This window comes from Sinohyriopsis cumingii, chromosome 6, assembly GCF_028554795.1.
Source record: "Sinohyriopsis cumingii isolate HCF-2022 chromosome 6, ASM2855479v2, whole genome shotgun sequence".
NCBI lineage: Eukaryota > Metazoa > Mollusca > Bivalvia > Unionida > Unionidae > Sinohyriopsis > Sinohyriopsis cumingii.
The window spans coordinates 24,507,500-24,525,398 of NC_142966.1; the positions used below are offsets into that span (position 1 = coordinate 24,507,500).

The 17,899-nt window shown below is 33.1% G+C and overlaps 1 protein-coding gene across 3 annotated transcripts in view; it reads right to left on the bottom strand.

Moving 5' to 3' along the window:
* Positions 1 to 17,899, bottom strand: part of LOC149796500 (uncharacterized) — a 28,559-nt gene extending 10,660 nt beyond the window's left edge. For all 3 annotated transcript variants that reach the window (XR_016421706.1, XM_089961218.1, XM_089961217.1), the window contains exons 1-6: positions 17,781 to 17,899; positions 11,352 to 11,450; positions 10,383 to 10,459; positions 9,262 to 9,332; positions 2,185 to 2,253; positions 495 to 578 (exon numbers count right to left, since the gene is read on the bottom strand). Coding sequence is in view for 2 of the 3 variants with exons in the window: in XM_089961218.1 (XP_089817344.1) it covers positions 495 to 578; positions 2,185 to 2,253; positions 9,262 to 9,332; positions 10,383 to 10,459; positions 11,352 to 11,396 (346 nt within the window). In the remaining variant the exon portion in view is untranslated. The remainder of the gene's footprint in view (positions 1 to 494; positions 579 to 2,184; positions 2,254 to 9,261; positions 9,333 to 10,382; positions 10,460 to 11,351; positions 11,451 to 17,780) is intronic.

Consider the following 17,899-nt stretch of genomic DNA (forward strand, 5'->3'; position numbering starts at 1 on the left):
AAGTGATATGCTACAAGGCAATAAATATTTTAAGACATGTTGATTCAGCCCATAGGAACTCAACAAAAATGAGTTTCACTTCATTCCTTTTCTAGGACAAAAAGAACATCCTTGATAGGATAAATATGTTACAGAAGAGAAGGTTGCAACAAAATACCATTTCTAACTGCATAAAAAAATTGCCAAAATAGTTTAATTAACATGATGGCAGTATCATGTGAATAATTACCTGATGTATGAGAATTTTATATCCAAAAATGTTGACACAATCATTCATGTGATGAGTTGACCCATATTTATTTGGTCTGATAATAAATATGCTTCATTCTGAAATCCAAACTTGTAATATTACTCAAAACCACAAAAACATTAGGATTTTAAAATTAAGTTAGAAAATGCTGAAACAAGACCTTTCCAAATTAATATAGAAACCAAAAAGAATTTGCAGAGTGTGTTTCCATTGAATTTAATATTGTCTAAATAAAAATTCTTACACTGAATTTGTCCAATTCCATTGCTCCAGCTTATGACTTTACATGTACTCCTCCCACCAGTTAAGGTCCAATCACTTAGAGGATCTTCAAAAAGATATTATTAGATATAGTTCACTCTGCCTATTTATTCTCTGTAAAATACATAACATTCTTATATAAGATGAAGAATAGATGCAAAATATTTTATTAAATTATAATTTCTATCCAATAAAAGAAACCATATTAAGCATTGATGTATTTATATTTATCCCAATGAAAAAAAACAGTATCGTGAACAACACATTAATCTGCTGCCCTGTCTTTAATAGGTGCTATACTGGCAATTGTAGGTCATGATTAGCCAGTGAGTCTCAATGGCCTGGACCTTTGGTCAAGCTCTGCCATCACAACCTAAACTTACTGTGCTGAAACCATTATTTTCTTCTCAGACTCACCATGAGTGTGACCTCTGACCTTCTGACCCAAGAAAATACACTTCTCTATATTAACCTAAGTGCAAGCATACACAAAGTTTGGACAAGGAACATACTCAAAAATAAAGTTATTATGCAATGAGCCTGACCTTTGGACCCCCAAATCAACAGACCTCTTCCATACAATAAGTGTAAACCATTTATAAACCCTGGTCAAGAACTATAGTGATTATGTAAAGTCTTTAAGTCAGTGACCTAGACCTTAAACCTTATGATATCAGGCTTATGTATTATTTAACTTGCAAGTCATCAACAAACATTGGTGAAAGTTCACAGTCAAGAACTGAAAGTTTTTAAAGTGGAAACCAGCATTCTTCTTTCCATCAGTGTATTTGACCGTTGATCTTTAACCTCTACTGTAACAGAATCATCTCTTACCCCCATGTGCAAGTCATCTAGAAAGTGTGTTCAATATATGTGATGTAGAACTGTTATTACTGGAAACCATTCATTCATTTAAGTAACAGTGACTTTGCCCTTTGACCTTTTAACTCCAAGATAGAAAGGATTCTTCCTACCCTAAGTGCAAGTAATTCACAAAGGTTTGCTCAGTTAAGTAGTGTACAACTAATTTTGCTTTGCAAAAACCATTTTTTATTTTGGTCACAATGACTCTGACCTTTAATCCCAAAGTCAACAAGTTCTTCCTTACATCTAGTACAGTGGGAACTGGAGTCATTGTTTCAAAATGAAACTGGTAACAGATGGTTTGAGAGACAACATCATAACATAACATGCCCTGCTTTATGGTGGGCATAAACATATCTTCTCAAAAGCATATTCAATACCAGCTGGATGGTGACTTTAGTAGAAACTGTGGGTGAAAGAAATATTATTTTCATAATGGATTGCTATATTTATGCAAATTTTATTCTGAATTCCTTTTTCATAATGATCTTAAACTGCTATAAAAATAGAATTAGTAAAAGTAAATTTAAATTATGAACTTTGATATGTATTTTTCTCAAAAGCAGAGTGATATAAAATTATATATAAAAGTGTACAATAACATGATATAAATGATATGAAATATGTAGTGAGATATGAAAAATATGTTGATTGTTGCATTTTGCAGAAAAATATACATAGTACATTAAAAGATATTAACAGTGTAAATAAATACTTCACCATATAATCTATCAAATAAATTATAAAGTGTAACCAAAATTCATTATTTAAAAAACTGACAATAAAAATATTTCATCAAAGAGTCTCACAAATGTCAGAAAAACTGCCTCCTTTACACAGAGTCCATTCAAACATCTTTGTCTCTATCAGGAGTGATTCTGGAAAAGAATATCACTATAAATTTATTGCTCTGATAGTTTAAAATTGACCATTAAATGAGCAGGATGTACTATAATAAGAATCCCCATAGAATGAATTCTTATATGAATATACAAACCATGATTTATAAGTTACAAAACAAAGGAAATTGTAAATGAAGATACATTTTCAAAGGTTCAACTGAATATTTTTTTCCCAAATCATTGCATATTTTGATTGGAAATTAACTTATACCTTAAACTAAAATGTGGACTTCTACAAACTGTTGACCTTGCCATGAAATTGGTGCCAAACTGTATATTCTGAAATCCAACAATAAAAGTTGGGACAATGTGCTTGGTGACTGGCCCATTTTAGTAACAAATGTTGCGAGCTTAATATCACAGTGCACATGCACATTTCTTACTTTGAACATTCCTTGTTTCATATTTTACAGGACCTAGAGAACAAATTAAAAATTCTCTAACCTGTATTTTGATGTCATTTATTCATATTTAAAGACTCTGCTAATGTTATCAAGTATTCTCATGTAGGATCCAAGGAAAGCACCCTCCTCTACTCCCAGTTAATTGCATAATCTCTTTCATTTACATATCTTTTTATATAATTCACCATGAGATTATTTCATGCCTGTTCTTTAAAGCAATTAATAACAAGTGTAATGATTTTGCATGATGTGATTAACGTCACTCGTCTTAAATAGTTAACAGAATCATAATGTCTACTTCTACTTTTATGGAGCATTACCATTCAAGGAAGATTTTGCAGCAATCCATCACTGAAATGAGATTAATGACCTAGTAATTTTCTTCATGACTTGTATCATCAAAAGGGCTGTCATAAGGTGTGGGCAAAATGGGCAACTGCCCAAGGACTTAGCCCTAGGGAGCACCATTTTACAGAGTTTATGGTTTTCTTTCAAGTTGGGGGCAACAAAAGTATCCCTTGCCTGGGGCACTATTACATAACAGCAGACATATTTGAAGGCAGATCTGCATTAGTTTGCAAGAATCTGAAAGGTATTTATGCCAGGATGTTTTCTGTCAGATTTGGTAAAACTCTAGTCATAATATTCCGAGAAAAATTAATTTAAGTGCTATGTTTTTCTTTCAGTAATTGGCTAATAATTTTATGGAAATTCTAAATCACTGTACAAATCTAAGAGTTCTTGCTAAAATACATCAAAGTTTGGCTGAATCTGGTGTATCCTTCGTCAAGAAGAATTTGACAAAAGCAATCACTAAAGGACAATACATGCCCAACACAGGACCATACTGACTGAATGGCCTTACGAATAGACGAGCTAACATGAAGCATAACATAATTTGTTTGGTGAAGCTACCTTAAAATAAGCATAACATTTTTTGGGTCACTGAGTTCATTCTCTTTATATGATTAAACTAAGCTGATAATTTAAGTTTCCCCATAAAAGCTTCTATGGTAGAACAATTAATTAACTCGTGCATTGTCTCTCAAGAGTTTGTCAACAATTGCTATTTTCAACTTTCCAATTCTTCTGATACACTAACTGACCAATTTTAAACAAACTTGACAGGAAGCATCCTGGCAGTCCTTTCACATTTATAAAGATCATGCTATAAAGAAAAAAGACATTTAAATGACTTCTACTAAAAAAGAAATCAACAGAATTTGGGGTTTAATACACAAATATGGCCACCACTTTTACAAATACAATGTTGGTACAAATTTACTACCACAAGGGCTTTCAAATTTATATAAATAATAACACTCAGAAGTAAAGCATATCCACCATTACTAATAACAGGAAAATTTCTGAATGACTTCTTTTCAAAAACTGCTCAACAGAATAGGTGATATTTAACTGATAGCATCCTATCATGAATGACTTTCAATTTTATACAAATAATACCACTCAATTATCAACTAAAGCCACCATTTCTATAAAGAGACAAACATTTAAGTGAGTTTTCAAATACCACTCAAGAGAATTCCAACAAAGCATTTTGGCATAAAGAACTTTCAAGTTTGTAAAATGTATGGCGCTACACTCTCAAATATTACTAAGTTGTAGTTACTAAAACTAGAAAATATTTCAATGACTTTTTTCTGAAAAACAGCTTAAAAGAATTTAACAAAATACATCGCCAGAAAGCATCCTGGAGTGATGCACTTTCTTTTTGCACAAACCATTCCAATATGATATCATATAGGGTTGCCACTGCTAAAACTAGAAAGCCTTAAAAGAAGCCTCTTCTCTTAAACTGTTTAATACAATCTGATCAATTCTGACAGAAATATCTTGGCATTAAGAATATTCAGCTTTCGTACATGTTAAATGCCAGAGTGGGAGGTCTATTCTCCCACTATCAGCAATCTCTCATGTCTCTCTCATCAATGTTTGATATCTCCCATGTTCCAGTCACACACACACACAAAAAAACAAAGACGATCTCAGATGGAGGTCATTCAATGGGTTTCATAAATGTAACATTAGATCATTACTCATTTGAGATTCTGTTTACCACAGTTCTTATTTTCATGGAAATAGTTTAGAGAAATAGAAAAACGAATAATTTTGTTCATTCTGATGCTGATACTGCACATTTCATTTACTGCATATAAAAAACAGCCCCAGAAGCAGTTCTGTAACCATTAATATTTAAGACTTTACTTTGTGTTTTTACACATTATAAATCAAGAAGCAAGTGTCCTTCCAAAATATATTAAACATTTTACAAAGACAAAATCATTTTTCATCACAGAATGTCCAGTGCATGTGATGTCACAGAGTTTGCTACTGGTTATGATACTGACAAACCTTGTTAACAGCAAAGTGTGTTAGTTTCCAGACATGATTTTGGTCCTCCATAGAAAAAATTAAAAATGTGTAAAAGGGGGACTGGGGATCCTCCCCCAACGGGGTCTCAAGGCACTCTGCCCTTGATCTGGGGCCCCAGGGGCCAATGGTTTCCAGCCAAAAATGCACTGTACAGTCATATTAAACTGCTCCTGGTGGCCCTTAGAGTCACAATACATTGCAAAGTTTAACTTTGTTCCAAACAAACATCATTTGAAAAACTTTATGAAACTTCCAACAATACTTGAAGAATTTCACAATGATAATTATCACTTTGACTTCTCCAATAATATTAGCGCTGAATTTGTTACATGTGCATGTCAGTGTTCACATAGTTATTCAGTCACAATAATTTGTCTGTATTTAGAGCAATATTACACTTCTTTTTTAGAAACAAATGTCTTATATAATTCACCCAAGGACACCTGTCCCCCACTGGACACAACCTGTTGATACTGATATGCTAGTCTTGGCAAGGATTTCTTTTGTTTTCCTTTTTGTCACCACTGATGTTTTTGGCTCAGTGTTCAATCTTTAATTTTTCTCTCAACAAGGATCTTTTTTTCCTTTCAAGCACCTCTTCATACTGGCTGTAAGTTGTGCTTCTGATACTAAATTTCTCTGTATGCAGCTTCTTTTGGAGGTACTGTCTGCTGTTCCAAACTCTTTCAACCGCGATTAGCTTAATTCAAATCTTTCTTGCAAAGATCACAAAATGCCAGTCCTCTGGCATTCAGCCTTTTTTATGAACTGAGCAGCTAAATTTCAATCAACTTTCCACTTCTGCCATTGCCATTTAAATACATTTATCTAACATTTATCAAACATGTTTGTGTTCTTTTCTCTCTTGCAACAATGCTTTTTTCTTTCCATTTCCATCAGTTTCTGTTACTCAAAGATTCACTGAATGAGTAGGGACTTCTGACCAAGCAGAATACCCTTTATAACATTCATGTGTGAACTAACAGAAGAAACGAATACTTTACAAGGATCATTGCTGAGTGGGGCCATAGAAAATATTTGTTACAAATCAGATTGGAGATGATACAAAAAAAATGGATTACATCAATAATCAGATTTTTCTCATCATATGAAAAGTTGGATTCCGCTTTAAAATGGAGAAAAGTCATGTCTGAGTTTCACTAGTAAATATACCAGTTGTTAGGACATATATAGAAAAAGGATGAATACAGGATAAATAAATTCAGGATTTACTGTTACATATTTCTGACCAGATATCTGCATTATTTGATTTGGAACAGCAGACTAAAATCCCGAAAAAATCATTCTGTTTTTTTTCCACACTTATCTTTACTCCTGTTAAGTTGATAACTTAATTCGATGAAGTGCAACTTTTAAAGTCTCTGAGAAACTGAAAAGAAATGATCCAGTGTTTCTGCTACTACCAGGTCCTCATACTGGTACAAGACTACATTTTACCAGTACAAAAGCTAATCTATCAGTCTCATCATTGCATGATTTATTACTTGTAAAGAGTGGAGAAAATTATGTTGAAAACAACAGTCAGAAAATGAAATGAATGAGTTTCTAACCTTTGCAGGAACTGCATTCATAAAAGACAGCATCATAAGTCAACACCATGACAATACAGTAGTCCCCCTCTTATAAGGCCACCCCTAATGCAACAGGGAAGTGGCCTTATAATGCGGGTGGCCTTTCTAGAGGGGGATGACAAATGCGAATAGTAAATACATATGAAAAAAGTCAACAGTACATTTAATTTTAAATATATAATATTTTAATTAAAAAATCACATGCATGATGTGAAATAATGTAAAACAAACTTTGTCATCGTTTGCAAAAGAATGTTATGAATAACCATTGATACAGTTTTTAAACTGTCTTTATAATTATGTTACAGTTCACATCACGACACTTTGTTGGTAACAGTCTAAAAACAAACCAGTCTCATCACATTAAAAATATCCTTGCTGTCATATCCCCTGCATATATCGTTTAGTCTTTTGTTCCAGCCTTCGACAACTTCATTATTAACATCAGCTGATTCGCCGCTAATGACACAACACTTGATATTGTGTCGCACTTGAAACTTGTGCAACCATCCGTTACTTGCGGTAAATTCGTCATATCCCAGTTCAACTGACAAAATTTTTGCTTTTTCTTGTCTTTCAAATCAGGATACAAACGTCTCCTGGCTCAGACAATCTTCCTTTCTCCGTCCATTTCACCTTTCCACTTCTGCAGAATTGTTTCATTATCTTTCAAGATATTGTTTATCTGAGTCTTCCCGACGTTAGTTTTCTGCAAGGATCCTCGACGCACCCTCCCCCCCCCCCCCCCGTCAGTTGAATAACTTTAACGTTCTCCTCTAAACTGAGAATTTTTATTTTCCTCGATGACATGTTGATCTTTTTGCAGTAAGTTATTCATGTTGCCAACTACAATACTGATAAAACAATTTTGTATGCATCTAAACAAATTGCCGTGTGTTTTTAAAGGAAGTGATCTTGTCACGTGATTCGTTAGTCGCAGTCTGGTACCCTATTGTTTTATACATTTCTTGAAACTAGGTGAGAGAAACCAAAACGACTTAGATGTGTACCATTAACATCACGCATATTTGACCTCGCGGCCGCTAGGATTCGTAATTTTGACAATTATTGTCAGTAGTAATAGCCACTGATTACCAAAGTGAACAAGCTCAACATCTTACTAAGGGAAGCCATAAAGGCTATTAAACCATTTTCCTGCTGACTTTGGTATTGTACATCGATACTGCCACTTCTCAGCTGTTACTACTGTTCGATAATTGTATTCTTAACAATTATCAGAGTGACTAAACCGGACATCTTATGATAACACAGCAATAAGGCTAATTCGATTACATGTACGTACCCTTTTGTCTGGATTAAAATTTGAGTCTTTCTCGGTTTTTATAGAATAAATTTGGCTTCTCGTGAGGTGTAAATGATATAATATTAACCTTAGTGGTAAATGTACTTTACTCAACACTTCTTTCAGTAACGAAAACCTGACATCGGGAAACAGAAATCAAATTACTTAACACACGTTATGAATACAATACTGGTTCTGGATACATATTCAAATAAAATGCGGCCGCTTGTGACGGGTAAATTTTATGATTTTGCACTAATATGCTGGCCGCTGGTCGCGTTAGGCGGGTGGCCTTTCGCGAGGGGTACTTTTGAACACAAACTCGTCGGTGCCAACGGATTCTGGCCATAAGGAGCGGGTGGCCGCTGGTCAGGGGGGCCGTTCAAGAGGGGGACTACTGTATAGTTCATTACACACAGCACCACAAATTTTATCTTATCTTTAGCTCAGTAAGTTTTCAAGTCATCATCATTAAATGTATTTAATAATGCATAATTCATTGCACATAAATTATTTAAAACAAATTAGATACTTTTAGCAGACTCTGAGAAGTGCTTTAAGGTCAAGGTTGTTTTCACTAATTTTTTAAAATACAGGGAAAACAAGCTGCGAAAGCAAATACCATTTGACCAATGCCTGACATTAATACACATATGTAGACAAATAATAAAACCATAAATTAGTAATCTCATCAGTGGACTGTTGTATCACAGCTAGTATGTGAGTGGTTACATTAAGCCCATCGTTCTAAAAACAGATGCACTCATGTGTTGGTTGTTTCAATTCAGTTGGAAAGGTTTTAGTGCATTCATATACTGACTTTAATGCTTCAATGTGTTATCTATGAATAGTTATGGTACTGTTTTATTGGTAACAAGGATATTGAGATGAACAATATGGTATGAAGAAGTGTGCATTTGCTTTCATGTACTTGTTACAGAGGTTGTCTAAAACCTGTTTGTTTTTTTAAAAGTTCAACTGCCATTTTACAGTGAACTTTCATAAAGTAAAATAAAATTCTTGTTCAAGGGCAGTTGATTAAGCATTCTTACTAATTTGCAATTATAATAATGTAATCTAGTTACTCCTATCAATTGAAATTTATTACAGTGTTGAGCTTCTACAGTGCTCTTAAGTCACGAGGCCAAAATACAATGCATATGAATACAGACAGGACTATGATCTGATATTTTTCTTTACTGATGCACAACACACAATACCTTTCCTCCGTTATGGACATTCTGATATGAACTATATTTTCACAAGACCTCATAGATTTTTTACATCTTACCCAGTCTGGAGCAGAGGTCACACAAACGCAAGAGCAGATCAAGTGTCAATTTCCTTAGATGTCGCAAGATACTGCAAGTGAAATGAAATATGACTGAAAACTAGATTTGTATTAGATAACAAGCTTCAAGTTTACAGTCTCCCAAATAGTAAAACATACCAAAATTTTCTGAATAGCATCCAATCCCAATTAGATTATCTGTCTAGGCATATACCCAAGCCTTTGTTGGCATTTTTGTTACATCAAACACTTTCTGTGTGATTTTCACAAAAAATGGAGAAAATAGAAAAAAATCCCCCAGAGGTAGCAAAATAAATGATGCTAAATGCCTAAAATGTGTGAAAGTCTAATAAACAAAAACATATGCTAGTAGTGATACATGAAGGTACTAAATTTAGTATGTGTACATTAAGAGTTTTCTGATCACTTTGGTATGTAGTGTGTCCGAATCAGACATATGTAATGATATGGATATATATGGACTTACGAATAGACATGAGAAAGCAATGGCACTAAGAGCTTAATGGAATATGTTTGGATAACGAAAAATGTAGGATGACTACCAAATACCACCAGCTGGTTCCTCACACCAATTCTAACATACAATTTATGTGTCCTTATACTCTGATTCAACCAGCATCATTAATTTCTACTATTTTTATCATGAAAATGCTTCGTGTTGACACAAATGCTTTGGCTCTCACTTCCTGTGAAAAGACTAGAGAAAACAAACTAGTGTTTCACTCACACCAGGTCATTCCTATGAAAAAAGTACATTTTTACTGAAGAGACAATTAAGACTGACTACAATTGGAAATGGTGTATCCCTATCAGTTAAGACATTTCACTAATACAAATAACAATAATAATAAGAAGAAGAATACTAATAATAAAATAATAATATTAGTAGTAGTATGATTTTCATCATCAGCATAGCCATCATCATCATAGTTATCAACAGCATTTATTAAAAGCCTAAGAATGGATATTTTCATGTAAACTTCAATATTGAACCAAATATGCTCTGAATTTCAATATAGTTGGCAAAGAACTCAACTGTGAGATACAATTATGTGTGTGTGTGTATGTGAGTGAGTCTCAGACCTGATCAGATACATTACCCAATCATGCAGTGTTCCACATCCTCCACTGCCACTTTGATACTGCTTATGTCTGCAGATTCAGGTGCTCCACCAACCTGTAGGACAAACATCTGGATTAACCATTGGCATATTCAGCTAAGATATCAAAGATTTCTGTTATTTAGTGTTGTAAGCACTTACACATATTAGTCTTAAGTTTTTCTTGACATATTAACTTAAATGTCCATCATAACACTGTTTTACCATTTAAAAGGAAATGCTGACTCTGAAGCAGTCCTGGAAATATAATAATGCATGTGTTTGAGAATTTGATTCAAACTTTTATCAACTACCATGCAAATACCTTCATGTATTTTTGCAGGCTGATAAATCAGCCCCACACCTGTAATCATAATGAATGAATTGTTCCTCAGTATCAACACAGATTTGCGGGTTGATTTATCTTTCTAGTCTTTTAGAAGTGGTTTTCAATATCCATTATTTCCATTACGTTTTTATTAATGCTGTTTGTAAAGTCATCATTGATATATATGAAATTTTAAAGTTCAAAAAAATATTCATTCTGTCTTGTGTTAAATTAGTCAAATAAAGTTGGATTTCTAGGATTGTATACACATTATCCAGAATTTAAAAGAAAACATTTGTTATGAAAGTATCTGTATTCTGTATATAGGTTAACTAAAATTATGGGTAATCTCAGTTTCTGATGTACTTGCGTTTGTATCAGTGTAAAAGCAGCATGATTAACTTGTGGTTCATTACTTTTCTTTTAGCAAATCTTAAACACTGTACGTACTTCAAGAAATGTATACAAATTATTTTGCATCAAAATTAATTGTGTGCAATTGTCTTTTAGCTAATTGGCAAACAGCATTTGATATATGTGGGGTTTTCTTATCAATTTTCAGTGTCCTTGTATAAAAACGAAATTGTAATTTAAAAAAATACGTAATGATACAAGTTGAATATATAGTATCTAATACAAACCTTGTTACTGAAACCATGTCCCTGGTCCTGATGAGACTCTTCCATATCTATTTCAGCAGTACTGTAAGGAACTGTCTTAAGAAGATCCAAATGAAGACCCTGTGTAGCATAAAATCATAAACTTTGCGAAATTCAACAAATTACAACATATTCATAGAAGAAAGGTTTGGAGCATATCATAATAATATGCATCATACATTTGAATTAATTGTCCAGATATAAATAGGATTCATCTTTCTTGATTAGACTTACGACTTTCGACAAAAAGAAAAAATGACTGTTTAATAACTTAATGATTGTATAATCACATATTGGATCAGCTTCAATATGGTTTTCATTAAACTGGCCTTTTAGGGAAGAGAATTTATTATTAGCTATGAATGCAACACAGGCATGTTCCCATCAATTGTTAAATAATGATTTTGTAATACACAGAAACTGAGACTTATTCAAGATTGTTATTTGTAAAAATTAAGAGTGTGCATTTCTTATGTTTAGACTTATGCCTGGAGATAATTTTAAAAATAGAATGTTGCAAAGTTTTAGAGATAAACCAGTGAAAAAAGTGGGAGGTATTTCTAAAACTTTCTTATTAGGAACATGATATGATATCTTGCTACATATATTATGACTCTATCATCTTAAAACAAGTAACAGAAACGAGTGAAAAGCAGCAAGCTTTCTAAAATTAAACAAATAATCTTTTTTTTCAGGAATACAAAGTGAAAATGAAAATAAAGGAACTTAGACTAGAGTATTGAGAATCCCAAAATAATTCAAGAATTACAGACACAAGTCCTAATGATTAAAGTTCTGAATAAACTTTAGTGCAAATCCAAATTAAATCCAACACTGAAGGTGTTGATGTGTATGTTGTGGTCCATATAGTGGTCATGTGCCAACAGTCTTTTGATGGATCACAATAATACAATCCAAGAATATATCCTCAGGAGTCATGCTACCTGGAGAGGTGGGTAACAAAGTCGCAAAAAAAAGGTCAACTTCGCCTTCTTCTTTTAGGAAAGCGAAAACAACTTTGCCCTGTGATTTTTTTTAGAGGTACTTTGCCTGACCATACTTTTTAGATGCCCCCTCGCCTTAGCCAGGTTGGTTCTGGTGTTGTGTTGTAGTGAAATGTATTCATCAAGCCATCAGTAGCTAGGCCTAGTTTTGATATCAATTACTTTGACAAACAAACTCATGCACATTCACTGCTCGATTTCCGCATGCTATCCTTTGATGATAAAAACATACAAACTTGTTTTGAAACTTTAACAATAGTATGTAAATAGCAATTTGAGTGTTTTAATATCAGAATCAATGATCTGGCTATTTTAACTGCCTCTTGTACAATATTTTGTCATAAAATTAGCTTCAGACTGTAAGTGAACCAGTAACCGGGTAATAATGGCAGACATCACATTTCCTGGGAATTACCAGTTTATTAGATTGTCTGTTTTCATAAATTATCGGGCAAATATATTCAGAAAAAATACAAAATTCATTGAAAGCAATGCCTAGGTATTATTCTATTTAAGATTTAACTTTAAAATGCAGTTATGTAGACCAGAAATGTATCGAACAATGCTATGTTGTGGAATTCATGAGAAGTGTTGTAAGATCAAAGTTGTTTTCTGACTTGACTCGTATTTGTGAAAATATGGAAAAAAGCAGCAAAGCAGATACTACCAGTGGCTAAAATTACTGCAAGTACATAGACAAATAAATAAACCATAAATTTGCAATCTGTCAATGGACTGTTGTAATGAAGCTATATAAAGTGAGTGATTACATTACAAAAATCCCTCCTTCTAAAATCAGATGGACTCACATCGGTGTTGATTTAGTTGGAAAGAAGGGTTTAGTTCATATACCAACTATAAAGGAGCCATGTCTGTAATTTTATGCATTGTAGTGTATTATGTATGAATGGTCACAGTAATGTTTTATCTGCAACAAAGAAATGAGGACAAACTGTATGATCTGAAGACACATGTGCATTTGCCCTCATGTACATGGTACAGGGGTTGTTTCAAAGACGTTTAGAATCTTTGAAAGTGCAATTACTGTGAACTTTTAGCAAGAATAAAAAAATAAAAGAATTTTAAAAAATTGATTATGGGTACTTGATTAAGCATTTGGACTAATTTGCGATTACAATAATGTAATTTGGTTAAGCAGTTAAAATAAATTACAATACAGTTTCTATTATTTTCTTTTAGGGTCATATGGCCAAAATAACTCAGAAAATTTTCTACTTGAAAATAAAGTATTGATTAAATCCAATGTTAAATGCAAAAATGAAGACTGGGAAACTACGGGCTTAATTCAAATAAGAGAATACACATTGTATATACAGTGTATACATCTATATATATATATATATTGCGTTTCTTGCTTCGCAACCACTGCTCCCTGTTGAGCTCTCACTTCTCCCTGTACTATTCAAAAGGAGAAGTCACTTCTCCCTAAAATTCAAATCTCTATTTCCATGTATGTTATTTTTTAGCACATTGTATTTCCAAAGAATCACTTGAATAAATAATCTGAATAAATAAATTCCAGCCCAAAAGAATTTCTGGACACAACAATAATAAAACTGATTTTGCTAAGATCTTACAGCACAAATGAATAATTTCTAGAAAAACAAGATTATGTAGACCTCTGCCCGATCTCAGGGCACAATTAGCATTTCCTGAAAAAACCTATTACCTAATGGAAAGCGGCCTTCTGGAAGGCTCCGAATGTTTACAAGATAAATCTCAGCTATAATTACAAGTCTATTACTAAAATTGTAATATAAAATGTAGTAAACAACAGGTACACATGGAATTCATGGGAAATTTCCAAAGTTCTTGACTCAGATTGAGATAAACATGTTTGTGAAACCAAAATCAATGAAAGACAAAAACAACAAAATATTTGCAAATTAAATATATACAACACATGATATTCTAAATAAAATTATAAAATGGCATCAAATCCTTTCAGGGCTTTGATGAATCTATTAATGTAACCAAAAGAAGGCCACTTTAATGATTCCAATATGAACATATGTGAATCATTTAGTTTCTTCCCCTTCTAAAATATTTCATATGGTATCTGAACTTATCTGTGTTTTCCATGGTCAAATACATTCTAATGAGCTCTACAAACACATGCCTTGATGGTGATTAGTGCTTTTACAAATGTTTACATTTTGAAGAGTTGTAATCTAGCAAATTAAATTTGGGCAACTCTTCCCTGTATGACAACCTACTGGATCTGACTTGAAGATATTAATATTGAGCATGTTGATTCTGCCTCATCCAAAAAGATCTTTATATTGTAAGACCCTTTTTGGTCCTTAAGGGTGCTACATATATTTGTACAAAGGAACAGGGAGTGTTATGTTAGAAAAGGTCAAAAGCTTGGGGTTGGGGCCACGGAAGAGGGGTTATATCATCAACATAAAATTGAGAACAATTGGACAATGTTTAATGATTTATAAAAATAAATAAATAAATAAGAGCTATAGTTATTGTGCATGACTAGACAACGCTGTCGGGCACTTCTGCGCACCTAAGGTTTCCGTCCCCAATACTGAAGCAAAACGCATACTGAATTTTGACCAATTGACGAAAATAAAATAAAGCAATGCTCACTATTGGAAAAGAGGCAGTTGTCACCAGAATATTCTGTTCAAAATAATTTTAATTTTGGACACACGGGATACCATCCCGGTGTTTTCCTGCCTCGTGATATGTTGGCCTATTCTGTGCACCGCTTTGAAAAGATTTAATGTTTATCCATTGGGCTATAGAAATGAAATACATTACTTTGGACTGTTTCTGTCAGCAGTTCAGTCTACTAATTATGTCAGGTTTAAAGTTAGTTTGACAAAATTCAATGTAACAATGCCAATAAATGGCAAGAGATATTAATCAAACTAAATCGATCTTGTAAAAAAGTAAAGTTCAACATTTTGTTTTTAAAAAAAGCTATTATGTGGATGAAAAACAACAATGAATACGATGCAATGTGTTTACGTCTTGTTGATGGGGAAAAATTACTAAAGAATTTAAAAACAGACTATATGCCAGGGGAATTTCTTGAGAATTTATGTTCTAGCAGCAAGCTGACATGTTGGGTAGCAGGCGATTTTGTACGTGTGGGACAACGTCTTGCAAAATTGGAAACTTGGATTAAAATGCAGTATTGTTTTAAGGTACACTTTTCCATCTTTTATATAATGTATTTATTTGTATGATTCTAAAAGATGCATAGTAAATCGGAATTTCTGGGTTACATGTTCAAGAAGGTCATGGAGTGGGTCTACATGTTGCCAGTTAGAAATCACATTTTCGTGTGGATTTCGAGCCTAAATGTGGGAAACTTTTGTACACTTTTACACTTTATGAACATCACTTTTCTTAATTAAAGTATGATCGTCCTTTCTTGATATAAAACGGATTTTTAAACCCAAGTAATTTGTGATCCAATGTTTACAGAAATTACGTATCGTTGCGCAGAATTACCTGACGCGCAGAAATGGCCGACATGATGGTAATTCTAATATAACAAACTGGAGGGGGGCTGTGAGGTGTGGTGGCAGACAACTGTTACAATCTATTTTTGTTGGAATAAATCTGTTATTCTTGTTTATTTGATATTGTAAAATTTGCTATTTTTAAAGATCCAAAACGTACTAACTCGACACTGCTTTTTTTTTTCTATTACTTTGAATTTTGGCGTTGACTGTACTAGTCAGTTTTCTGACCAAAAATGACAGCACTCCTTTATTTATTAACTTTCCTGGACACCACTTGAGACAATTCAACCAACTCCTGAATGCACGGCAACCCATGAAACCAATCAGGTATGGTGTGCCCTGTATTGCATTGTAAACAATAGTTTTGCATGATATACAATGTTAACATTACAAATATATAAATTATATGACAATAAGTATTCGAATGCTGTAGGGCTTATCTATGAAACAAATAAGAACATTTTATGGGCTCAAGTTTGTGTGAAATTAAACATTATGATAATAATTTAAGTCTTGAATAAACTGAATCGATTCATGTAGACGAGGGTTCTGCACTTGATGCAGACGACGGCTATTGTCACATCAAAACATGAATTGCATACATGGATACAACGGTAATGCAATGATGTTATCACTAAAACATGCAAATTACTTTCTTATCAGTACTCTACTATCATTAGAGAGAATAATTTCAAATGCAAAATTATAGAATATCTAAGTACGAAACTCTCATGCTAATCCGAAATGGCGGACATCGTGATACAAGGATATACATGGACTTTTCTCATCATGATTTTGTAGGTATTTTACATAGATTACAAACAGTTATAGCATAAGTGCATAATATGTGTAGGAAATAAGCTAAACAGTACACTCTGAAAACTTTATGACAGACTTTCAAAGACGTTGTACCGAAAGTACCTCTACCTCGAAAATAGGTTACACATGTTAAGATCGGTTGCCAGGATTGGCTGCTAGTTTGACAGTCCATAGACATTAGAGATAATATAACTGCCATGCATTATAATTCATATTCATATGTACCATATTTATAAAAACAAACTTTATAGAAGCAAAGACTGAAAATAGTATCCAAGTCATTGTGACTGTAGCCATGGTCATTACAATATTATTTATCAAACTTTTTAAAGATTTTTCTGACAACTGACTTTCACGGTTTGTTACTAGGCTTACAATATAAGACATGTATGTTCTGGGTATATCAGGGTCGATGTCTTACATTGTACAACTATGTTTGGTACAATCAAAATGTTTGCTATGACTTGAACATTAAATATTCAGTAAAATCAAAAACTCTCAACCCTGCAAACCAGATTTACCATAAAATATCTTCTCAGTTTTAAGACATTTTTCGTACAGACCACATCAAAGATAGTGCAATGCAGTCTTTGCCCGATATCCCCCTCCCCCAATATAGTAATCACAAATATATGACTTGCAAGGTTGCAGGGGACTACAGAAAGTATAAATAGTTTTTAAAGTGGGTTTAGTTTGTTAGAATTTTAGGCAATCTCATTATCGTCATTTTCCAAATATGACAACAACAAAAATAAAGTTCAAAAACATTTCATTTAACTTTAAGATCGAGAAATTCGCCTATGGAAACAAATAAAAATCGAAAGACTCAACTGTACTGTGTAGTGTACAATATATGACGGAAGAAATTTGGGGAAAGAGATATTCCAGTCCTGAAATCATTAACACTATACTTCTGAAATAGTTCTGCATGTATGTTTTGTTTTAAAAACTTAAGACGCAATTTCCTCTTATATACTTCCTTGTTATTTATACTCTGCAATATACTGCATTGTTTTCGTTCTTTTTGAACAGATTCAATGTTCATATTATGCAAATATATACAATAAATATAAACTCACCGAAAAGGTAGCGACCTAAATATGATTATACCAAAGAACTGGGGAAAACAAATTTACCACTCGTCACTCACGTCAGATAAACTCGACCAGTGAAAAATGGGACTTAATGAGGGTGTTAT